At 52.0% G+C, this 25,355-nt stretch overlaps 1 protein-coding gene across 1 annotated transcript in view; it reads right to left on the bottom strand.

Moving 5' to 3' along the window:
- The window catches only part of Ulk4 (unc-51 like kinase 4), a 315,649-nt gene that overhangs the window by 160,009 nt on the left and 130,285 nt on the right, over nt 1-25,355 (bottom strand). The window contains exon 31 of the mRNA XM_075964113.1: nt 16,146-16,194. Within this exon, the coding sequence (XP_075820228.1) occupies nt 16,146-16,194 (49 nt within the window). The remainder of the gene's footprint in view (nt 1-16,145; nt 16,195-25,355) is intronic.

Here is a 25,355-nt window from a genome sequence, read left to right as displayed (position 1 = left end):
TCCTGTTGTGACTCTACCCCCTCCAGAGCTGTCCTGTTGTGACTCTACCCCTCCAGAGCTGTCCTATTGTGACTCTACCCCTCCAGAGCTCTCCTGTTGTGACTCTACCCCCTCCAGAGCTGTCCTGTTGTGACTCTACCCCCTCCAGAGCTGTCCTGTTGCGGTTCTACCCCCTCCCGAGCTCTCCTGTTGTGACTCTATCACCTCCAGAGCTGTCCTGTTGTGACTCTACCCCCTCCAGAGCTGTCCTGTTGTGACTCTACCCCTCCAGAGCTGTCCTATTGTGACTCTACCCCTCCAGAGCTGTCCTGTTGTGACTCTACCCCCTCCAGAGCTGTCCTGTTGTGACTCTACCCCTCCAGAGCTGTCCTGTTGTGACTCTTCCCCCTCCAGAGCTGTCCTGTTGTGACTCTTCCCCCTCCAGAGCTGTCCTGTTGTGACTCTACCCCCTCCAGAGCTGTCCTGTTGTGACTCTACCCCTCCAGAGCTGTCCTATTGTAACTCTACCCCTCCAGAGCTCTCCTGTTGTGACTCAACCACCTCCAGAGCTGTCCTGTTGTGACTCTACCCCTCCAGAGCTGTCCTGTTGTGACTCTACCCCCTCCAGAGCTCTCCTGTTGTGACTCTACCCCCTCCAGAGCTGTCCTGTTGTGACTCTACCCCTCCAGAGCTGTCCTGTTGTGACTCTACCCCTCCAGAGCTGTCCTGTTGTGACTCTACCCCTCCAGAGCTGTCCTATTGTGACTCTACCCCTCCAGAGCTGTCCTGTTGCGGCTCTACCCCCTCCAGAGCTGTCCTGTTGTGACTCTACCCCTCCAGAGCTGTCCTGTTGTGACTCTACCCCTCCAGAGCTGTCCTGTTGTGACTCTACCCCTCCAGAGCTCTCCTGTTGTGACTCTACCACCTCCAGAGCTGTCCTGTTGTGACTCTACCCCTCCAGAGCTGTCCTGTTGTGACTCTACCCCTCCAGAGCTCTCCTGTTGTGACTCTACCCCTCCAGAGCTGTCCTGTTGCGGCTCTACCCCCTCCAGAGCTGTCCTGTTGTGACTCTACCCCTCCAGAGCTGTCCTGTTGTGACTCTACCCCTCCAGAGCTGTCCTATTGTGACTCTACCCCCTCCAGAGCTGTCCTGTTGTGACTCTACCCCCTCCAGAGCTGTCCTGTTGTGACTCTACCCCTCCAGAGCTGTCCTGTTGTGACTCTACCCCTCCAGATCTGTCCTATTGTGACTCTACCCCCTCCAGAGCTGTCCTGTTGCGGTTCTACCCCCTCCAGAGCTGTCCTGTTGTGACTCTACCCCATCCAGAGCTGTCCTGTTGTGACTCTACCCCTCCAGAGCTGTCCTTTTGTGACTCTACCCCCTCCAGAGCTGTCCTGTTGTGACTCTACCCCTCCAGAGCTCTCCTGTTGTGACTCTACCCCTCCAGAGCTCTCCTGTTGTGACTCTACCCCTCCAGAGCTCTCCTGTTGCGGTTCTACCCCCTCCAGAGCTGTCCTGTTGTGACTCTACCCCCTCCAGAGCTGTCCTGTTGCGGTTCTACCCCCTCCAGAGCTGTGCTGTTGTGACTCTACCCCTCCAGAGCTCTCCTGTTGTGACTCTACCCCCTCCAGAGCTCTCCTGTTGTGACTCTACCCCTCCAGAGCTGTCCTGTTGTGACTCTACCCCACTCCAGAGCTGTCCTGTTGTGACTCTACCCCTCCAGAGCTGTCCTATTGTGACTCTACCCCCTCCAGAGCTGTCCTGTTGCGGTTCTACCCCCTCCAGAGCTGTCCTGTTGTGACTCTACCCCCTCCAGAGCTGTCCTGTTGCGGTTCTACCCCCTCCAGAGCTGTCCTGTTGTGACTCTACCCCCTCCAGAGCTGTCCTATTGTGACTCTACCCCCTCCAGAGCTGTCCTGTTGCGGTTCTACCCCCTCCAGAGCTGTGCTGTTGTGACTCTACCCCTCCAGAGTTGTCCTGTTGTGACCCCCCCCCTCCAGAGCTGTCCTGTTGTGACTCTACCCCTCCAGAGCTCTCCTGTTGTGACTCTACCCCTCCAGAGCTGTCCTGTTGTGACTCTACCCCTCCAGAGCTGTCCTATTGTGACTCTACCCCTCCAGAGCTGTCCTGTTGTGACTCTACCCCTCCAGAGCTGTCCTATTGTGACTCTACCCCTCCAGAGCTGTCCTGTTGTGACTCTACCCCCTCCAGAGCTGTCCTGTTGTGACTCTACCCCTCCAGAGCTGTCCTGTTGTGACTCTACCCCTCCAGAGCTGTCCTGTTGTGACTCTACCCCTCCAGAGCTGTCCTGTTGTGACTCTACCCCTCCAGAGCTCTCCTGTTGTGACTCTACCCCTCCAGAGCTGTCCTGTTGTGACTCTACCCCCTCCAGAGCTGTCCTGTTGTGACTCTACCCCCTCCAGAGCTGTCCTGTTGTGGCTCTACCCCTCCAGAGCTGTCCTGTTGTGACTCTTCCCCCTCCAGAGCTGTCCTGTTGTGACTCTTCCCCCTCCAGAGCTGTCCTGTTGTGACTCTTCCCCCTCCAGAGCTGTCCTGTTGTGACTCTACCCCTCCAGAGCTGTCCTATTGTAACTCTACCCCTCCAGAGCTCTCCTGTTGTGACTCAACCACCTCCAGAGCTGTCCTGTTGTGACTCTACCCCTCCAGAGCTGTCCTGTTGTGACTCTACCCCCTCCAGAGCTGTCCTGTTGTGACTCTACCCCTCCAGAGCTGTCCTATTGTGACTCTACCCCTCCAGAGCTGTCCTGTTGTGACTCTACCCCCTCCAGAGCTGTCCTGTTGTGACTCTACCCCTCCAGAGCTGTCCTGTTGTGACTCTTCCCCCTCCAGAGCTGTCCTGTTGTGACTCTTCCCCCTCCAGAGCTGTCCTGTTGTGACTCTACCCCCTCCAGAGCTGTCCTGTTGTGACTCTACCCCTCCAGAGCTGTCCTATTGTAACTCTACCCCTCCAGAGCTCTCCTGTTGTGACTCAACCACCTCCAGAGCTGTCCTGTTGTGACTCTACCCCTCCAGAGCTGTCCTGTTGTGACTCTACCCCTCCAGAGCTCTCCTGTTGTGACTCTACCACCTCCAGAGCTGTCCTGTTGTGACTCTACCCCTCCAGAGCTGTCCTGTTGTGACTCTACCCCTCCAGAGCTCTCCTGTTGTGACTCTACCCCTCCAGAGCTGTCCTGTTGCGGCTCTACCCCCTCCAGAGCTGTCCTGTTGTGACTCTACCCCTCCAGAGCTGTCCTGTTGTGACTCTACCCCTCCAGAGCTGTCCTGTTGTGACTCTACCCCCTCCAGAGCTGTCCTGTTGTGACTCTACCCCCTCCAGAGCTGTCCTGTTGTGACTCTACCCCTCCAGAGCTGTCCTGTTGTGACTCTACCCCTCCAGATCTGTCCTATTGTGACTCTACCCCCTCCAGAGCTGTCCTGTTGCGGTTCTACCCCCTCCAGAGCTGTCCTGTTGTGACTCTACCCCATCCAGAGCTGTCCTGTTGTGACTCTACCCCTCCAGAGCTGTCCTTTTGTGACTCTACCCCCTCCAGAGCTGTCCTGTTGTGACTCTACCCCTCCAGAGCTCTCCTGTTGTGACTCTACCCCTCCAGAGCTGTCCTGTTGTGACTCTACCCCTCCAGAGCTCTCCTGTTGCGGTTCTACCCCCTCCAGAGCTGTCCTGTTGTGACTCTACCCCCTCCATAGCTGTCCTGTTGCGGTTCTACCCCCTCCAGAGCTGTGCTGTTGTGACTCTACCCCTCCAGAGCTCTCCTGTTGTGACTCTACCCCCTCCAGAGCTGTCCTGTTGTGACTCTACCCCTCCAGAGCTGTCCTGTTGTGACTCTACCCCACTCCAGAGCTGTCCTGTTGTGACTCTACCCCTCCAGAGCTGTCCTATTGTGACTCTACCCCCTCCAGAGCTGTCCTGTTGCGGTTCTACCCCCTCCAGAGCTGTCCTGTTGTGACTCTACCCCCTCCAGAGCTGTCCTGTTGCGGTTCTACCCCCTCCAGAGCTGTCCTGTTGTGACTCTACCCCCTCCAGAGCTGTCCTATTGTGACTCTACCCCCTCCAGAGCTGTCCTGTTGCGGTTCTACCCCCTCCAGAGCTGTGCTGTTGTGACTCTACCCCTCCAGAGTTGTCCTGTTGTGACTCTACCCCCTCCAGAGCTGTCCTGTTGTGACTCTACCCCTCCAGAGCTCTCCTGTTGTGACTCTACCCCTCCAGAGCTGTCCTGTTGTGACTCTACCCCTCCAGAGCTGTCCTATTGTGACTCTACCCCTCCAGAGCTGTCCTGTTGTGACTCTACCCCTCCAGAGCTGTCCTTTTGTGACTCTACCCCTCCAGAGCTGTCCTGTTGTGACTCTACCCCCTCCAGAGCTGTCCTGTTGTGACTCTACCCCTCCAGAGCTGTCCTGTTGTGACTCTACCCCTCCAGAGCTGTCCTGTTGTGACTCTACCCCTCCAGAGCTGTCCTGTTGTGACTCTACCCCTCCAGAGCTCTCCTGTTGTGACTCTACCCCTCCAGAGCTGTCCTGTTGTGACTCTACCCCCTCCAGAGCTGTCCTGTTGTGACTCTACCCCCTCCAGAGCTGTCCTGTTGTGGCTCTACCCCTCTAGAGCTGTCCTGTTGTGACTCTACCCCTCCAGAGCTGTCCTGTTGTGACTCTACCCCCTCCAGAGCTGTCCTGTTGTGACTCTACCCCTCCAGAGCTGTCCTGTTGTGACTCTACCCCTCCAGAGCTCTCCTGTTGTGACTCTACCCCCTCCAGAGCTGTCCTGTTGTGGCTCTACCCCCTCCAGAGCTGTCCTATTGTGACTCTACCCCTCCAGAGCTGTCCTGTTGTGACTCTACCCCCTCCAGAGCTGTCCTATTGTGACTCTACCCCTCCAGAGCTCTCCTGTTGTGACTCTACCCCCTCCAGAGCTCTCCTGTTGTGACTCTACCCCCTCCAGAGCTGTCCTGTTGCAGCTCTCTACCCCCTCCAGAGCTGTCCTGTTGTGACTCTACCCCTCCAGAGCTGTCCTGTTGTGACTCTACCCCTCCAGAGCTGTCCTGTTGTGACTCTACCCCTCCAGAGCTCTCCTGTTGCGGCTCTACTCCTCCAGAGCTGTCCTGTTGCAGCTCTCTACCCCTCCAGAGCTGTCCTGTTGTGACTCTACCCCTCCAGAGCTGTCCTGTTGCGGCTCTACCCCCTCCTCCCAGAGCTGTCCTGTGTGGCTCTAAGCATAGCCTGGTTTCCCAATAAGTCAGGATATCTCTGCAGCTCTCAGTAAAACCTGGTTTCCCAATAAGTCAGGATATCTCTGCAGCTCTCAGTACAGCCTGGTTTCCCAATAAGTCAGGATATCTCTGCAGCTCTCAGTACAGCCTGGTTTCCCAATAAGTCAGGATATCTCTGCAGCTCTCAGTACAGCCTGGTTTCCCAATAAGTCAGGATATCTCTGCAGCTCTCAGTACAGCCTGGTTTCCCAATAAGTCAGGATATCTCTGCAGCTCTCAGTACAGCCTGGTTTCCCAATAAGTCAGGATATCTCTGCAGCTCTCAGTACAGCCTGGTTTCCCAACAAGTCAGGATATCTCTGCAGCTCTCAATACAGCCTGGTTTCCCAATAAGTCAGGATATCTCTGCAGCTATACAGCTGTAACACTTCCCCTACACCAACTGCACGGTGAAGACCCCTAGGTAAAACTGCAGACTACAGACTATTAAAATCCTCTTACATTCCTACACATTAATCATGAATTACCTGAACACCTGTAAGAGGAGCTAGAGAGATGGTTAGCAGCAAGAGGGACTTGTTCTACGACTACGAGGACCAGAGTCAGACTCCAGGGCACAGGTGATGAGACGGGCATCTTTGTAAACACCTGTAACCCAAGCTCCAGGGGGTCAGAGATGGGGGGGGGTCCCCACTGGGGCTGGCTGGCTTCCAGCCAAGTCAAGGAAATACCAGTTCCCAACCCAGGTAGAGACCTTGCCTCAAAAGGAGGCAAAAGGAAAGAGACAGGAGGTCAGCAGCGCCCTCTTCTGACTACTGCATATACACACACTCACACTTACGTATACACTTACACCGACACACACACCAATCAATGAAAGTATTTTTTAAACTAAGAAAATTCCATTAACAAAGTGAAGTAGAAAAAAAGAAAATATAAGTATAAACTTAATCAAGGAGGGAAAAAAAAAGCTGTTTTGATTTCACTGGGGGAAGGTCATGAAAACAAACCCTTCCACACAGGTGGAGAAACAACAGACACAAAATGCCCCCTCCTTACACAATGACATCACAGAATAGTGAACACACATAGGCATACATATATGCACACTCACATTCAACCAATATTGCCATACAAGAAGAAATCAGGCACCGCCTCACGACCTGCCAGACTTTATTGTTTTAAGTTATGAGCAAGTGTGACTTTATCCAAATTCAGAAGTTCCCTGTTCTCCTGGCCTTCAGTGGCTTTGTGCTGTGCCCTGCTCCACTCCTGAGCCTCTAATAGATCCCAGGTGCAGTTGCCCTGGCTGGAGCCACTTAAGAATCCCCACCTTCCCATAAGTCTACACTGATCGAAGGCTCCAGATTTCTGGCCTCTCTGAGGATGCTGTAGTTATTGGTGGTTGCATCAATCCTGCCTCTGTTGCCCAGCCAGGTAAACAAGGGCAGAAAGTGCCAGAGGCAGCACCAGGAACACAGCTTTCATTAACCGGAGTGGCGTCCACTGCTCCCTGTCAGAGGCAGGTGCTCTGGTTCCCACACTCTCTGGGATCGGTTGTACCGAGGAGTTCTGGGAAGCAGCCGCATTTGATGATCGTATCTGGAGAATTTGCAGTCGATGGTTTTATGTGACGCTTCCTTCCAGAGTCGGAACCAGCCCAAGCCAGTTATCTTCTTCCATGTCTCAAAGGTCTACAGATACCCACAGCTCCACAGGGTGCACAGCTCAGCAGTGCCTCCGCAGAGCGGACACTTTAGCTAACATGTCAGAAACCAACCTGGCCCATGGCTAACCCCTGGCCATTCAGGGCACAAGCTGGCAGTAATGCATGCCAGGCCAGGCTCGCTGGTAGACACAGCTGGCCTCAGGTGTGAGGACACCATGCTGAAGGACAATTTCCTAGATTTCCTCTCCCAACTGCTCAAGAGTAAACACCACAGACATCACTGACCCACTGCTGGAGAGTCCTCAGGAGGGGCTCATGACATCACTGACCCACTGCTGGAGAGTCCTCAGGAGGGGCTCATGACATCACTGACCCGCTGCTGGAGAGTCCTCAGGAGAGAGAGGCTCATGACATCACTGACCCGCTGCTCCCCTGCTTTTCAACCAGTCCTTAGAGAGGGTGAAAAGTGAACACTGCATTGTAACTCAAAGCGAAGCCTAAAACTTGGGACAGGAACAATGGCTGACTGCTTGTTAGCTTTCCATTGCTGTTAGCGAACGTCCACATGGAGACACATCAACTTAACGGGAGGAAACGTTGATTGGGGCTCATGGTTTGGACCATGGTTTCTTAGCTACACTGTCTTCAGGCTGTGGTGCGTCTGGGTGGAATGAGGATGGGGCAGGAGAGAGAAGGACAGGTCACTACTCCTTCAGCATCTGACTTCCTGCAAATAAGCCCTGCATCTTAAAGGCTCTACCACCTCTTAATTCCACCAATGGGGACAAAGACTTTGGGGACGTTCCAGGTCCAGATCTTGGCAGTGGAACAAGACTATGCTGCTTTTAAACTGGAGCTGGGAGAAGTCAAGCCACATTCATGTGCTCTGCGAATGGCAAAAGGCATATGAAATTCGCTGTTTTTTAAACTCTGTGATCCAAGGGTTTTATCTTTACAAGGCTGTCTTCTCTAAAAGCTTTGGGGATCACAGAGAAGTCAGTTTCCTAATGCTAGCTGCTTTGGCCCATTTATTCTACCAATGCGGCACTACTCAGCTATATGCTCAGTTGCTGCATGACCAGCTCCCAGTCCCCCGCCAGTATCTGTAGATTGCACCCTAGACATAGAAAAGCATTTCTCAAACACACGTTTATAGACTGTGGAGCCCGGACCTGTACAAACCCAAAGTTCAGTTAAAACTTAGTACTGTTGTATGTGATGTGTGTGGCGTGGACACACTTACCACAGGGTCTGGACCTGCGCAAATCCACATTCAAACTTTATTTTAAAATTTCTCACTGCTTATGTGTGTGTGTGATGTGCATGATACATGTGATGTGTGAGATGTGGGCACACGTGCCACATCTGTCCAGGTCCGAGGACAACTGTGGGCATTCAATTTCCTCCACTCTGTTTTGAGGCAGGATCTCTCTCGTGTCTGACGCTATGTGTGAACTCCAGGCTAAGGATTTTTCACGTCAGCTCCAAGGACCAAGCTCACACAGTCAGAGTGGCACAGCCAATGCTTTTCCCTGCTGAGCTGTCTTGCCAGCCCATTTTCACACGTCAGTAAACAGAGCTTTAGTGATAGGTGGAGTCCTATGTGTAGCCAATAGCAATGGGCTGTGCGCAGTCCCATTCTGTAAGCTACAGACACTGCACAGACATGGGCTTTAGAATGAGATGAACCTGCTATGTCTCCAGGTACTACTGACATCCCCTTGAAGGTCCCCTCCAAAGGATATTCCTAAGACTTCAGAAATGTTCACACAAACTTGCTACCTGTGTTGGGAAATTTCTGCACATCTGCATAGGGGACTCTTGTCAAGAGCACATCACACAAACATCTGGATTCCTAATGTTCTAAGGAGCCCATTAAATCCCAAGAAGCAATTCACTTGAACAGGGACAACTGGAGCCAAGAATACAGAGTAAGAGTCTGATGAGGTGCAGGACATGGTGGGGCTGAGACCTTAACGTCTCAGGGATGAAAGACTTTAGGTACCAGAGGTCCTAAAGAAATGCCTTCCTGAAGACAGGGCTGACTCAAGAGATTTACTACGCTCGCAGCCCCTGCGGCACCGAGAACTGTTGGAACAACCTGACCGCCAGCTCGCGCTCTGCTAATCACAGTTTTATTGTTCGCATTTGCCACTGAAATTGCTTTGCAACTGTTTGTTTTGAAATAGGAGCATAAAATATCACAACAGCAGTATTTTGGCACATATTGGAAAATCTGCCATGAATAAAGATTTTTCTTCCAATAAAATAGAGTTTGCCTATATTGCTTGACATTAAAATGACTTATTGAAGTAGCCACAACATAAACCACAGAAATAAAATGAAAGATTAGAGTTACAGCAACGTTCAAAGGCGGCTACATCCAAATTCACGTTTAAAACATTTTAATGCAACTTATAATGCTTTGCAAAGAGAGAAAGTAGAAAAAGAACATCCTCCATCCTGTTCTCCCAACAACTCTATGCTCAAAAGCCAGCCAGGTGCTGGCTCACATCCTTTGGGAAGCCGTGTTTACAGTCACATCCAGGGCCTTAGAGATGTGGGCCCAGAAAGCAGGGTCCATGGGAACCAGTGCAGCCTCATGCAGTGACGCAGGCTAGTCCTCTGCTACCGCCCAGCACGGCTGCTTGGTGCTGACAGTAAACGTGCAGGGCTGCCCAAGCCTGAGGACCCGAGTTCAAAGCCTCAGAACCACGTAAGAAGTGAAGTGCAGCTACGCATACCTGAAACCTGTGGAGGTAGAGATGGTGGGAGACTGTCTTGTGGCTGCCGGCCCAGCTCCAGACTCATCGAGAGGCCCTGTCTTGGGGACTAAGGCAGACAGTGAAAAAACAAGGTCACCCAATGCCCTACTAGGTACCAACACATGTACTCAGGTACACGGGTGAGGGGAGGGGTGTCCATGGGTAGGACCTGCCAGGGCAGGAGCACCCACCAGCAGGAGGCAAACTTTGGTAAGCAGCTCCCTGGCCCACCTTTTCTGTGGTGTGGCATTCTGTTTATAGGGGGCCTGCAGCTGAAGCTCAAGACTGAGGCACCCTGCTTTCTCTGTTGCTCTTTCCTGGGACCTTCGAGCAGACCTGAGACCAGCTGTCTGCCATGCTGCCTTCCCACAGTCCCCATGACTGACCCCACCAGCCCCACTAACGGACGCCTACAGCTAGCACTGTCTGCATCCTCCAGTGACGGGGACCCTGGTTATTGCTTTCCAGCAATGGCCCAAAGCTGTTCCAAGAGTCCCGGACCTTAGGCAAATGACCTGCACATAGACCGCTCTACCCAAGCAAAGGCTGCCATGTGAGTTTGTGGGGTGTCTTTGCAAGACCAGGGAGAAGCGAACGCAGGAGAAAGGCCTGTCCGGTGGCCCCAGTAGCTGTCACTCCAAGCACACCTGTATCTCAGCATGGCCCACACCCACCACTCAGCTCTCTGTTTGGCGTCTCTTTCTGCTGGTGCAGTGAATACCTTGACACAAAAACCTCAAGCCAGGATGCCAGGGGTCACATGATACCCAAGGGAGAAGCAAACCATGCATGCAAGCAAGTGCTCAGCTTGCTGTCTCCATCTTACCCAGGGGAGAACCCCTGCTCGGGGTCTAGTCCGGGGTCCACAATTAAGATGAGCCTTCTCATACTGGTAACATAAGCAGTTACACTGGCAGGCCCAGAGCCATATCCCTAGTGGTCCAGGATTCTGCCAAGACGCAGCCCAGCCTCAACAGGTCCTGCCTGATGAAGCACTTATAGAGTGTCCTCCCTTACCCCTTTCCTATTTCTCTGCCTCCCCCACTCACCCCTCCCTCCCTACTCTCTCCTACACCCTCCCTTATCTGACAGGTTGTTTCAAGGATTCACACCAGCCCTGCAGAGGAAGGAGGACTGTACCTCCTCAGCCAGCAGCAGCAGTCAGAGGTAGCTTGGACGGTTTCCCCCAAAATAAGAATTGATTTTAATTTGCTAGAAACTGTAGTCCTCTACTGCTGAAGACCCTGCTCTTCCACACAAATCCAGATTTCCTGCTTTCCTCAAGGCAAGTCCACCAGGGCCAGTCCACACAGAACAACAGATTCAAAACCCTGTTTTCTTCACCAGCTGCCACTGCAGCAGAGAAGCAGCCAGCAACTCCTGCCCACCAGAGAGGGGGCATGCAGGGTAACAGCCCATGGAGATCACCCTGCCCCTGGCCTACAGGCCCATGGAGATCACCCTGCCCCTGGCCGGTCCCCACCCGTGACTCGGGGTTCATGCCCAGCAATACTTCCGGCCATGCAGTACGCTTCTACTAGCTCACTGCCCATGTTCCTAAGACTATAAAAGCCTGCCCTTCTTCCCAGGCTCCTGCCATCTCTGACCCCATAGGAGGTCACCATTCTGTGCCTCTCCCCAAGAAACCTCTTGTGTGAGGTTTGTTGTGTGGTGTGACTTTGTGGTACCCCTTGGCTCCAGACTGCCAGGGAACCCTTGCTCAGGAAAACCCCTCCAGGAAGTGCTTAGGGAAGGACATTAAGAAACCTTGCATTGTGGGCACAAGGAACTCTGGGAAAGAGAAACAAAATTACAAGGTGCAAAGCCCTTAAGCCGGTTTTAACTATGTTAATCACAACAGCTGTGGAAGAGGTCACCCAGAGGCCACTATGGCTGCCCCACTGTGAATCAAGGGCCTGCTGCTGTCTTGTGGATGGGTAAAGTCACTTGCAGCGGGTCCCTCCCCATCTTCTCACTGGAAGTCATTTGGATCCAACCACTGACAGAGGCTGCCCGATACACGCCCCACACACACCCCCACACACGCCCCACACACGCCCCCACACACGCCCCACACACGCCCCACACACGCCCCACACACGCCCCGCACACGCCCCGCACACGCCCCGCACACGCCCCGCGCCCCCACACACGCCCCACACACGCCCCGCACACGCCCCGCACACGCCCCGCACACGCCCCGCACACGCTCCGCACACGCCCCACACACGCCCCACACGCCCCACACACGCCCCACACGCCCCACACACGCCCCACACACGCCCCACACACACTCCACACACGCTCCACACACGCCCCACACACGCCCCACACGCCCCGCACACGCTCCACACACGCCCCACACACGCCCCACACGCCCCACACACGCCCCACACACGCCCCACACACGCCGTCATCACAGAGGTCCTCAGACTCAGATGTCCTTGACTCCAGGGACCAGTCAATCCTAACATGCACACATATTTTATCAGACACTCAGAGAGAAAACTATCACAGTTCAGCTCAGAACTCTTACTTTTTACTGCTCTCTTCAGCTTGTGAAGATAGAGACTTCTATAACACACTGCTCCCGGGCACTTATGTAAAGGGAGAAGAAATGAAATAAATTGGTCACGGCCATGACACCCAGGTCACTTGGCTGAAAGCAATGGTAGGGCCACACGTTTGGAAAGTTGGCCTCAGTTCAGGAACGTCAAGGTAAGAATGTGTGTTTTGTGGGATGGGGACGGAGGAGGAGTGACATCCCAGAGGACAGGCTGTGTCCACAGGGTGACAGCTGCAGACTTGGCACTGATTAAATGTCTGCTTAGGAGAACGGCACAGATTACTTGGCTGAAGGCAGAAAGAGTAGGAACAGACACTGTCCTTCCAGGACGTCAGCCCGACCTCAGACAGCAGCGGCCTCACTTTTTCTCTCAACCCCTATAAAATAAGACCCTGGTCAGCAGGATGGCCCCAGAAACAGCCTGATGGAAGGATAAACCAACGCCCGAAAGTGTGCCCGACCTCCACACACACACTGCGGCATGTGGTCACACACACAACAAATAAATAAAAAGATTACAAACGCCATCCAACAAGAAACTAAACACAGAAGATCCTCGTGGATTCAGAGCACTGTGCTAGCAATGGTGCAGGATGCAGGACTGAGGAGTGGACATCACCTTCATTCCCTGTGACAAAGCCACCGGGACAGCAAGGCTTCAAGAGTGCTATGACAGAAATTAAACACTCTCTGCTGCTGGTGCTGACGGTGCACCCCATCACCCACCAGAAGGAACTTCCTGTCTGGATTTGAGACGTGGGGATAATGGAAAATGGGCAGTTACATCACCTGTCACCCTGCCCACTGGACACAGTCGTAACGGGCCCTTTAGATTCTTCTCTCTACCCATGGGTTACTACAGCTCTCATCAGACAAGTTCCTTTGTGCCGTGGACAGTGGTTAAAGCAGAAGCCCATAACTGGTCATATTCCTGGCGCACTCAGTCACAAATGGGACAAGTCTATCACACCCCTGCTTCCAAGCCTCAGAGATGATCATGGAGAAGGGACTTAAGAGACTGAACAAGACAAAACCATTGTGCTCACGAACTCCAGCAACCTTGGCTGCCGGCACACAATGAAACCAGTTGGCCTCCCGGCATGAACAAGAAACAGCTATCGACAGCTGCTAGCTGCCGGAAGGAGAAGTGTGAATTTTTTGTTTTGTTTTGTTTTTGAGACAAGGTTTCTCTGTAGCTTTGGAGTCTGTCCCGGAACTAGCTCGTGTAGACCAGTCTGGTCTCAAACTCACAGAGATCCCCCTGCCTCCGCCTCCCGAGTGCTGGGATTAAAGGCGCCCACCACCACCACCACGGGCAGAAGTGTCATTTTTAAGAATGGAAGCTGACTGTGCCCCAGGGGATGGTCACACAACCACGAGCACATGGACCCGGTAGGTTCTCAAAAACAAAAAGGACACAAAGTTGGGAAGGAGTGGGGATTGGGAGGTGAATATAGGGGCAGTTAGGGGTGAATATGGTCAAAGTAAGTTGTGTACATGTGTGAAATCCTCAAGGGAAAAAAAATATTTTTAAAGTCATGGGCATTTTGCTTTCCATGGCCCCCACTTAGATGCAGAACTCATCTTGCATGTACAACTGAGACTCTCACACCTCTTCTGGTCAAGACTCCCCCGCACTGGAGAGTGCAGCTGCCGTGCCGAGAGCCAGCCCACAGTCTGCAGCCGTGTGATCTCCACCATGCTGGCTGCTGAGGCTGACCGTGCTGCCATGTCTCCCAGGCTGTGAGCTCTGGAGCTCTGTGTCGCTCTCTTCTCCCTCCAAAGGTGATTCTGGGACAGCGTCCCTCTTACCCTGTGCCCACCCTTATGACTCAGCTCAGCAGTTTTCCAGAGCAAGGGACTCAAGTCTGACAATTCCAAGAGCCACCTCTGCCTCTGAAGATGGAGCAGAGCCGACTGGTGACCTCGGAAACAGACTCGAAGGACAAAGCTTGTCCTGTTTAGTTTCAGAGCTTTTGTCTCTAGGGAGAGCCTGATAGAGAAGCCCCCACCATGGTTGGCAGGAAACAGACTAAGGGCCTGGATGCAATAAAAATTCCCACAGTTCCAAGTTTTTAACCCATCAATGGATGAAGCTGTGCATGTGTCACAGCCGCTGTGACCTAATTGTCTCTGGAAACACCCTCAAAGATACACTCAGGCGGGCTTCACTGGCCACAACCCAACCAAGCTGATCACCAAGATCAGCTTCACAAGAGACACAGGAGGGCAAGGCTGCCCCCAACAATCCCACTTGGCACTCTAGAAGGCAGATCTTACTCTCCTGATGTGGGATTCCCCTCTGCATGCTGTGAATACCAGTGGTGAATAAAGAAACTGCTTTAGGCCTGTTGATAGGGCAGAACACAGTTAGGCGGGGAAAACTAAACTGAATGCCGGGAGAAGGAAGGAGGAGTCAGAGAGAAGCCATAGAGCCGCTGGTGCCATGCCAGTAGAGACAGACACACTGAAACTTTGCTGGTAAGCCACGACCTCATGGTGATGCACAGATTAATGGAGATGGGTTAAATTAACGTGTAAGAGTTAGCCAATAAGAATCTAGAGCTAATGGGCCAAGCAGCGATTTAAATAATATGGCTTTTGTGTGATTATTTCAGGGCTGAGCAGCCGGGAGCCAACAAGTGGCCTCCTTAGTACAATCTCCCTTTCTCCGCTTCCTTCTGATGCTGCCTCTAGACCCCTCTTCTAGCTTTCTGAGCAATTCCTCCAACCTTGTCTGTGGCACTCACATACAGCTCTTGACATCTGTCCCCATCTGTGCTTGATAACACGCCTACCCCCACCTCCACTCACACCCAGTGCAAATGCAAGTGATGTCAGTGATGGTACCAGGAGGCGGGGAGGAGGGGAGCATCCTCAGTCCTCCATCTCACTAGGGGGTGCCACAAAGCCTTCCCACCCTCTGCCCTGTGAGCAAGGCACACAGAAGGGTACAGCAAGGTCGGTCCTTAGCCTGGAACTACGCAGCCTTCAGAACCCTGAGAAGTGGCCGTCAGTTCTTTGTACACAACCTAGCGCGTGGTCTTTTGCTTGAGCACTACAGACACCTTCAGGAAAACACAACCAGTCCCTGACCAAAGCGTGGACCTGAGGCTCAGAAGTGGGGTGTCATTTGTCTTTGCTTTTCCCACAGTCACACAGTTTGCCTGGAATCTGAAATGAATGAGGGGAGCTCACGCCCTCACCATGTCTAACGCCATCTCTGAGCTTTACAGGTTAGGGTATTGGTAAAAAGGGGAACTTCTCTTGGCTGGCGACACTCCTGCTCTCTTTCCAGCCTGGTTCTCAGATCAGTAGGGTCTGAGAAGGGCTTCTTCACAGGCAAAAAAAGACAAGGTTGGGTTCCATCTCATTCTCCTCACACAAGAACTACAGAGCAAAGATTTGATTGGATGGGTAGTGTTCATTTAAGGTGCATGCCCTTTGTTGGAGAAAGGAAGCTATTCTGAGTTCTGAGCTAGACAACCGCATGACGCTCATGCTGAAGGCCCACACACAAGCACAGCAGGAATCATGTTCCTCCGCAAGCCAACCTCAGACCAGACAGTGTTCTGTGCTACAAAGTAGGTATCGGCCGGGCAGCACGGAACACACCCATAACCCAGCACTCAGTAGGCTGAGGCAGGAGGGGAACAAGAGTGGAGCCACCCTGGCTACACAGAAAGTCAAAGAGAGGGCGGGAGGGAGAGACAAGAGAAACAAAAGGCAAACGGCTTTCAAAGGGCAGAGCCAGGGACTCGAGCTCACTTCCGAGTGTGATGTCCTCTGCAGAACTGAGAGCAGAGGTCTGATGAAGTCAACAAGACAGGACATACACTCTGTGGGCACAGTGTCTAAGCTAGAGATGCAACCACAGTTCACCCCAAAACTTTAAAACTTGAAATGTTCACTTGAATTCCAAAAAAGAGACTTGCATTCTTACCAGAATCACTTCGAAAATGAGCGGGACCAGTTTGCTTTCCTCCACAAGCCTGTAAGGGGAGGAAAAGAGGGGTGAGCACATGTGAGAGATGAGCATTTAAACGGCTACCCAACAGGGTGGATCGACACCCCCGTGCCTAACTGCTCAAACTCCGATGGAGAAACAGACTAAGTAAATAAATGATTACTTTAGCACGCCGAACTCAGCAATTACACACAGGAAGCACGAGGCTTCTCACGATGATCGCTCAACCTTATTGATATTTTAATGTGAAAATTAATTAAAATTCACAATTATAAAGACATCTAGCCAAGGTAACGCTGGGCGAAATAACGTAACTGTCCACAGTGCACACAGAGCCACCGGCATGTGACGCCACGTTTTTCATTTCTGCCACGTTAGCTGTCTGCCCAGCATAAATACATTAATGCGCAATGAATTTTAATGGCCTTTAATTTTTAAAAAATTGGACACCAATCACCCAGTCTACTCTAAGCACGTTATCTCATCAAATCTGGTTATAAATTATCATCAGTTATAACAGAATAATTATTTCATGAGCTTTCAGAGAAAGTCATCCTGTGAAACCAGAACCATCCGAGCTAGTCAGTGTTTACTAAGCTTGGAAATCTGGGGCTAGGGACACAGCTCAGCGGAGGAAGCTTCACCCCAGTGCTACAAAAGGTAATTTTAAGAAAAAAACAAAACAGCATTTCCACTTCTAAACACCCCTTGGGTCCAAGGTAGAACAGGTGCGTCTCCAGTGGCAGGCTAAACAGTAAATACAGGACAATACCCAGCTTCTCAGTCTCTATAGCAACCACAGCCCAGTCAAATTAACTTGAGAGCAGCTTTGAGTGTTGCTGAAACAGACAGGTTGTGTACCAATAAAACTTTATTCTCCAAACAGGCCACTCTGGGGCCACAGGCTATAGCTCTGCTTTGGTTAACAGCAATCATATTTGGCTGCTGGAGAGACGGCTCAGTGGTTAAGAGCACACACTGTTCTCGCAAAGATTACAAGTTCAGTTCCTAGCACCTACAATAGGCAGTTCACAACGGCTTTTAATTTCAACTTCAGGGGACCCAGTGGCCTCTGCAGGCATCTGCACACACCCACACACATACCTACACACACACACACCTACACACAAACACACACCTAATTTTTATAAAATATTAAAAATAAATCTAAAAACTACTCTTTTTAACTAACTATCTTGCTAGATCGGTTCTGTGGGACAGGACAAGCATATTGCCTCTGTTGTAAATACACACTATTTTGTCTGTGTCACAGACACTGCCAGGCAAACAGCAACAGGGCTACAGCACCTGGCCGCCAGGGGCTTGTCTGTCTGTGATAACACACAGAGAAAAGAAACATCTGTGAAACTAGCGAGAAGACATCCCAGCGAAAGCGACATGAGGGCGGCTGTGAGTGATGGTGAAACAGACAGGCTGTGTACCAATGAAACCTTCTCCAAACGAGCCACACCCACATGCTGAGGGGCACAAGAGACAGGCAACAGTGAGTGTGGTCACCACTCCTCACCGAGCATCTGTGACCCTGAGGCACGGCAACAGCCTGGGCCCTTCAGAGAACACGAGCCCAGAGTGTGGCCGAGGCGTGTGACAGAATGCCAGTCAGCAAAGGACAGGGCGGAAGCTGTGACTCTGAATGACATGAAATACAACCGCAGGAGGCTGGACGTGGTGGCGCACTCACAAACCCCAGATGGGGCATGCTGAAGCAGGGGGTCAAGAGCTGAAGGCCAACCTGTGCTAAAGAGAAAAGTGCCATATTCAATAAAGAAAAAAAACCCCACAAGATCTCACTTACACATGAAATCTAACAATTCAAACTCAAAGATGGAGAGAGCTGGGGCCAGGCTGACCAAGCACCTCTGGTCAGATGTGTGGCCAATGCCACATGAGGAAATTCTTGCCTGGTACTGGAAACCTGGTCAAAAGCACATAGAGCTCAAGGCCCCAGAAGGGGCCAGGCAGGCAGCACTAACCGAACTCATGTTTTATACAAAACAAGAAAAGATGTAAGGTAACAGGAGGGTTTCGGGGGATCCAGGAGTAGGAGGGGGAGCTGGGGTGGACATGATCAAGATACATTACATACATGCAATTACCATACATAAAGCAAACCTTCCTAATAAAAGAGTTTCTAAAATTAATCATTCTACCCTTAAGTTACTTCCGTTGGGTACTGTGTCAGCAATGAGAAGAGAAGATGTGTGAGGCGAAGGCCTGGAGCCATTAACCAACTCCACCCAGCAGGGGCGTGCCTTCCCAGGGCCCCCTCCTTCCGTGTCTCTACGGCAGCCATCTGCACTCTCACCTGAGCCGAGACACTCACAGCACAGCGGCTGGGAACCGAGAGCCAAATCTACCATTGCCTCCCTACAGAACCAGGACACTCACAGCACGATAGCTGGGAACCGAGAGCCAAATCTACCATTGCCTCCCTACAGAACCAGGACACTCACAGCACGATAGCTGGGAACCGAGAGCCAAATCTACCATTGCCTCCCTACAGAACCAGGACACTCACAGCACGCGGCTGGGAACCGAGAGCCAAGTCTACCATTGCCTCCCTACAGAACCAGGACACTCACAGCACAGCGGCTGGGAACCGAGAGCCAAATCTACCATTGCCTCCCTACAGAACCAGGACACTCACAGCACAGCGGCTGGGAACCGAGAGCCAAATCTACCATTGCCTCCCTACAGAACCAGGACACTCACAGCACAGCGGCTGGGAACCGAGAGCCAAATCTACCATTGCCTCCCTACAGAACCAGGACACTCAAAGCACGGTGGCTGGGAACCGAGAGCCAATGTCCAAGAGATGGAGGGCAGACTAAACCGTCACAGAGTAGGGGAAGCCAGAGCAGACCCTTGCTGGTGGAGTCACACAGTCGGGTCACAGTGGCCCAGGTGGGAATGTCTGCTGCCATCTCTGTGAACACAAGCTTCTTCAGTGTCCAACTGTGACGAGGAGAGAAATCCCTCAGTCTGGAAGCAGCAGTGCACAGAACCTGAGAGACAGTGACCCGAGAGGAAGTAAGGTCACATGACAGCTTGTCACCAAGAGTGCAAGAATGCCCAGCTCTGGGAGCCCTGCTCTCTGGTCGTGCAGTTGGCTATGCATGCCTGGGGCATCCTCTCAGAGGATCCTGAAGTCAGAGGCTAGGTGCAGGGGAGACCACTCTAACCCTCTCTCTTAGCAAAGGGCAGCTCTGCAGAGGACTCAGGTCCCATATGCTTGCCGAATACCAGTTAAAGACCCCCTGTAAGTTTCCACTCTAACTGGGGTTTAGTTTAGGGTCAGAGGCTGGCCCCAAACAGTTCCAATAAGCTAGGTTCAGCCAACCTCCCCCTATAGGCCAATCAAAGAGATAATTAATAGTGAAAGGCTCAATGTAGGGAAGTGTTAACCTGGGCTCCACTGTCTCCAAAGTCTCTCCGTCGATATCTTCCAAGTTTCTCCAGCCTTTGCCACGTGGTCCCCTCCACCTCCAAAGTCAGTGAGAGCTGCATTCATGTGTGCCCAGCCCTTTGCAAGCTGCAAATCCCACTGACCTGAACCCGACCCTGAACTCTAGTCCAGATTTGAAGGGGTCTGTGACCTCCTCTATATTTCAAGGTCATTTAATTAGGGGTCTTAATTACACCTGTGAAAACCCTATAAAATAGCACTAATTACTGTGTAAATGAAAAACTGGACAAGGGGCATCTTCCAGAGCCTGGGGAGCTCCAGCTGGAGAGTGTGGATCTCACACCTGACCTTGACCCGCATCAGCTCCACCACGACTCAGCCTCCTTAGAAAAGAACAATTTTAAATTCTGCCTCTGGAGAAGCTGCTTCAAGTCCATCTGCTAGCACCCCAAGCTGGAGGCACCTGGAGCTGGAGGCGCACTCTGAGCTGGAGCCTCACAACAAGACGGAGGCGCACTTTTGCTTAACATTCCAACAACACAGTTACGAGTTTTAGGTTCTATATTTATTCTGACTGAAGCAGTAGTAGACTATAAACAAAGCTTTTTGTTTACATAATTTACCAGTCTAGTGGGCCAGTGACAGTCGTTTTAAATTAAAAATCTCCAACATCAAGCTGCATTTCAAATTATTTGTTCAGGGAGTCAGCTTCAAAAAGAATTGGCTTCTTAATGTTTAGTCACAGGAAGATATGTCATCTGCCCTGAAAGCAATAATATCTGTGGCTTTTCCCCCTCAGACATCTGCCCTGTCTCCACACACTTCCTAATTCACTTGCAGAAGGTTGCAGGATTCTTACCGTGTGTGTGTGTGTGTGTGTGTATGTGTGTGTGTGTGTGTGTGTGTGTGTGTAAAATATATTTTTCACACATATACACAAATGTCAGGATTGAGGCTTACACAGTTTTAACATACATGTTCGTCTTGCAAAGACCCAAAGAACTCTGACCAAGCAGGACAGTTCTTCCTTGAGGACGTTCACACCCCAGTGGACACAAACACACCGTCAACACATAATCCTGCTATAAGCTGATGGCTGCAGCCTCTGAGAAAGCCTCGGAGCGCAGTTACAGGCTCAGCCTAAATCTCCCACTGCCAAGATGGTGGAAAGAATAATAATTTTCACAAGAGGAAGCTCGGTCAGGTTAAAAGGAAGCTGCTGCTGGCATCTAACAGCTCTGGACGGCCCGTGCCTGCTGAGTGAGCTGGGGTCATAGGCTGAAGGGGAAAAGGAAGCTGCAGTCAAGAGGGCGGTACTCTCATACAGGCACCCAATAGCCACGAAACACCAGATGCAGGGATACACCTCCGGTTCCTCTCTCTGAACCTGAGCTCTGCAGCAGGCAATCTTCTCTGATGACGTGTGACTCCATGACAGTCTCTGCAACAGGAACTGTGCTCGCAGGCAACACAGGCATGGGCACCCATGCCCCAGGGTAAGAAGGCACTGGACAGAAACATGGCATCAGCAAGATTAGGAATCAGCAGGGGCAAGGACCAGGGGATGGTGTAGGAGGTCCTTCTGTCTATGTGTTTCTTGTATTGGTTAATGAATAAAGAAACTGCCTTGGCCTGATAGGGCAGAACTTCGGTAGGTGGAGAAGACAGAACTGAATTATGGGAGGAAGAAAGCAGAGGGGGGGGATGCCATGGATCTGCCACCGGAGATAGATGTACCCAATTTTGCCAGGTAAGCCACTGCCACGTGGCAATACACAGATTAATAGAAATGTGTTAAATTAAGATGTAATAATTAGCCAATAAGAAACTAGAGCTAATGCTTTAAGCATTAGCTTAAATGCTTTAAATGCTTTAATGCTTTAATGCTTAAAGCAGTGATTTAATTAATACAGTTTCTGTGTGGTTATTTCAGGGCTAAGTTAGCCAGGCGGCCGGGACAAACAAGCGGCCCCCTCTTTGCAACAAGCTGTTTGCACTGCCGGCATTGCCCTCACCTCTAGATACAAGCCCAACAATAACAGATGAGAGACTCTGAGGTAATGGACGTTTCCCAACATGTTTTCATTTTGACAAGCTAATCATTTCCTTTTCCTCGGTTGCATTTACCTCATGAAATGTTCAGGGTTCGGGGTTTGGAATCCACCTGCACGTGTGGCCAGGCTAAGTTTCTGCCTTTTCTCACCATTCATTGAACAAACATGGATAGAGTGCCTCCTGTGCACTGTGCACAAGGGTGCATGAGAGATGCAGTGATTATTACTAGTGCTACAGTAGATCGGTAGTCTAGCATCTGTAGAAGGGACCAGAGACAGGACAGAGTGAAGAGCCAACAGTGACGGAAGGCAATGAGTCCTTTGCTCTTCAGAGAAGAAACTGAGGGACAACAAGAATATTAAGTTAGTGGTCAGACTGGGGTGGTCTGAACCCCAGCAGTGCAGGTCAGCACCCCATCCTGAGACAGAACTTCAGGAGGACCAGAGGAGGTCCAGGGAACAGCAGGAGGGGAGGGAGGCAGATCACATCAGTGTGACTGGTGTGAAGGACAGCGAGACAGAGCAGAAGGCAGCTCAGAGAGAATGGTGGAAAGAGGCAGGTGGCATGGAGGTCCTTCAAAGGCAGGAGTTAAAATACACACTCACGGGCCCGGAGAGACGGCTCAGGGGTGAAGAACCTGCCCTGGTCTTGCAGAGGACCCAGGTTCAGTTCCCAGCATCTACCTGTAACTCCAGCTCCAGAGGACCCAGCGCCCTCCTCTGTGGGTGCTGCGTTCACACTGTGAATGTAAGCGCACATAGCACAGGCACCACACACACATTAATTTTTAAAATTGAGATGTTTTGTTTAAAACACAAGTTCCCTGAGATGAGGAGGAGGATACAGTCGAAGGCCAGGCTGGAGGTGAGCCAGGAAGGTCCCCAGACACCTCAAGAGCTGGCCTGATGAGCTTGACCTTCACCTTGGCTTGGAGGGGATAAGGATGCCCCACCAGCCAAACTCCTGTATTTGCACGGTCCACGGGCTAAAAATTGTCGTTAGCTTTTTAAAGGACTGAAGGAAATCAAAAGATGACATTTTTTAATACATGAAATTCAATTTTCAATTTCCATACATAAACACTGTAGTGAAACCCAGCCTGCTGTGCAGGGATGTCTGAGGGGTGGGGACAGAGAACACAGACAAAGCCTGAGACCCTACAAGCAGCTACAAGGAAGAAGAAAAGACACTAAAGTCGAAGCAAGGATCCACTGGAAGAGGCATACTGGGTTGCATTAACGCCATTGGCTGCAGGAGCGGGTAGAGGAAGAGGACCCGAGCAGGACACAGGGTTCTTGGTTTGTCCCAGAAGTGGGCCCCACACTAACCACCCCCAGAGCATAGCAGCACAGTGAGCCACCCACTCGCTGGCCCTCCTGTGGGTGGATGCTCTCCCTCGGCCCTCACAGAGACACAGGAGTGGTTAACCCCTCTGCTCCAAAGATGAAGTACCGACTCTGAGCAGTAACAGCTGAGGTCACGTTCATAGCTGCCAACACCAGGTGCTCAGGTAAGTGAGAAGGCGGGGGAGTCTGAGCAAGTGATGAGCCAATCGGGAGAGGACTGACAGCAGAACTCGGGGCACATCTGGGCTCACTTGGGGAGCTTGCTGACAAGGGCTCAGGAAGCTTAGGGGCAGACCAGCACGATCACAGAGCTCCCTCACCCTGTGCCCCCAGTCACCTTCAGATGCCAGTCAAAGATGCTGCCGTTACACTGATAACTTCATACCTGGAGAGTCACTGTCAGTAACTGCCCACAACTAACTCTTCTGAAGGCATCAACAACCGAACCTATAGCTAGACAGGCATCTACCCACCGAGTGACAGCTGAACTCTTAGGTGGTTTATCTACAGTGAACTCTTAGGTGGTTTATCTACAGTGAGCTCTTAGGTGGTTTATCTACAGTGAGCTCTTAGGCGGTTTCTTTGTGAATCACCCGCCAAGTTCCTCACCCACTTCTGTCCCAGAGAAAGTGCTCAGTGCTCACGTGACCTTGAACATATGTCTCTGCTGAGAGAAGAGTGTGAAAGCCTCCCACAGTGAAATCACTCACACTGCTGGCCAGGCTGGTGCCCAGGGCAGGGCATTGCAGCAGGTGCTCACAGTTGCCCTGGGCTGCCGTGCAGGACCAGAGCGCAGAGGGAGAGACACTGCCACCAACCTATCATGTGCTTCTTGTCTCTGCTCTAATCCTTTCTTCACTCCATAGACCAGGCTGGCTTCGAACTCACAGAGATCCTCCTGCCTCTGCCTCCCGAGTGCTAGGATTAAAGGCGTGCGCCATCACTGCCTGGCTTAGAATGTGGGTTCGATCATTTCCTAGTTCACCGGTCTATTGCTGTAAAGAGACACCATGACCAAGGAGACTCTTAGAAAAGAACATTTAACTGGGGGACTGCTTATAGAGGTTAGTCCATCGTCATCACGGTGGAAGCAGGCAGACATGCTGGAGCAAGAGCTGAGAGATTTCCACCCTTTCAGAACCTCAGAGCCCACCCCAGTCACAGGCCTCCCAGTCCTCAGAGCCCGCCCCAGTCACAGGCCTCCCAGTCCTCAGAGCCCGCCCCAGTCACAGGCCTCCCAGTCCTCAGAGCCCGCCCCAGTCACAGGCCTCCCAGTCCTCAGAGCCCGCCCCAGTCACAGGCCTCCCAGTCCTCAGAGCCCGCCCCAGTCACAGGCCTCCCAGTCCTCAGAGCCCGCCCCAGTCACAGACCTCCCAGTCCTCAGAGCCTACCCCAGTCACAGGCCTCCCAGTCCTCAGAGCCCGCCCCAGTCACAGGCCTCCCAGTCCTCAGAGCCCGCCCCAGTCACAGGCCTCCCAGTCCTCAGAGCCCACCCCAGTCACAGGCCAAAGCACCTCCTCAAGGAGGGGAGCCAGGGCGGGAGCTCAGGCAGGAGCTTGGAGCAGAAACCACAGGGAGACGCCACACACCGCTTGCTTAGCTACCTCTCTACCACCCAGGCCATCTGCTGGGGATGGCTCTGCTCATGGTGGGCTGAGACCTCCTACGTCAATTAGCCGTCAAGAAATGGCCACAGATACAGCTGCGGGCTAGTACGATGAAGGCAAGTGCTCAACTACAGTCCCCCTTCCCAGGCGACTCCGAGTTAAGTCACACTGACAGATGAAGCTGACTTTGAAACATGATGGAGGAAGGTCATTGGTTAAAAAATAAAGAAACTGCTTGGCTGGCCCTCATAGGTTAAAACATAGGTGGGAGGAGTAAACAGAACAAAATGCTGGGAGGAAGAGGAAGTGAGAGGAGAAACCACGCAGCTCCTCTCAGAGACGCCATGCTCCCCGCTCCCGGGCAGAAACACGCGATGAAGCTCCTGGGGCAGACACACGCAATGAAGCTCCGACCCAGGATGGACGTAGGCTAGAATCTTCCTGGTAAGCGCACCTCGTGGTGCTACATAGATTATTAGAAATGGGTTAAGAGGCTGAAATTAATGGGCCAGGCAGAGTTTAAATGAATACAGTTTGTGTGTTGTTATTTCAGGGCATAGGCTAGCAGGCGGCCGGGGTGCTGGGGACACAGCCCCGCCGCTTATATTACTACAGAAACGTCTGAGAACACCAGGCCTGAATCTCCATTCAGCTCCATGGCTGTTGGGAGAAACTTCAGAATTAAAGCCTATTAGGAAGAAAGGATGGACCACTCAGTCTAAAGGATCTAAAGATTGTGGCTTCGCAGCTT

The sequence above is a fragment of the Microtus pennsylvanicus genome, chromosome 3 (genome assembly GCF_037038515.1).
Source record: "Microtus pennsylvanicus isolate mMicPen1 chromosome 3, mMicPen1.hap1, whole genome shotgun sequence".
NCBI classification, from domain to species: Eukaryota; Metazoa; Chordata; class Mammalia; order Rodentia; family Cricetidae; genus Microtus; species Microtus pennsylvanicus.
Note: the sequence above shows the minus strand (reverse complement) of the source record. Positions and strands in the feature narration are given on the sequence as shown.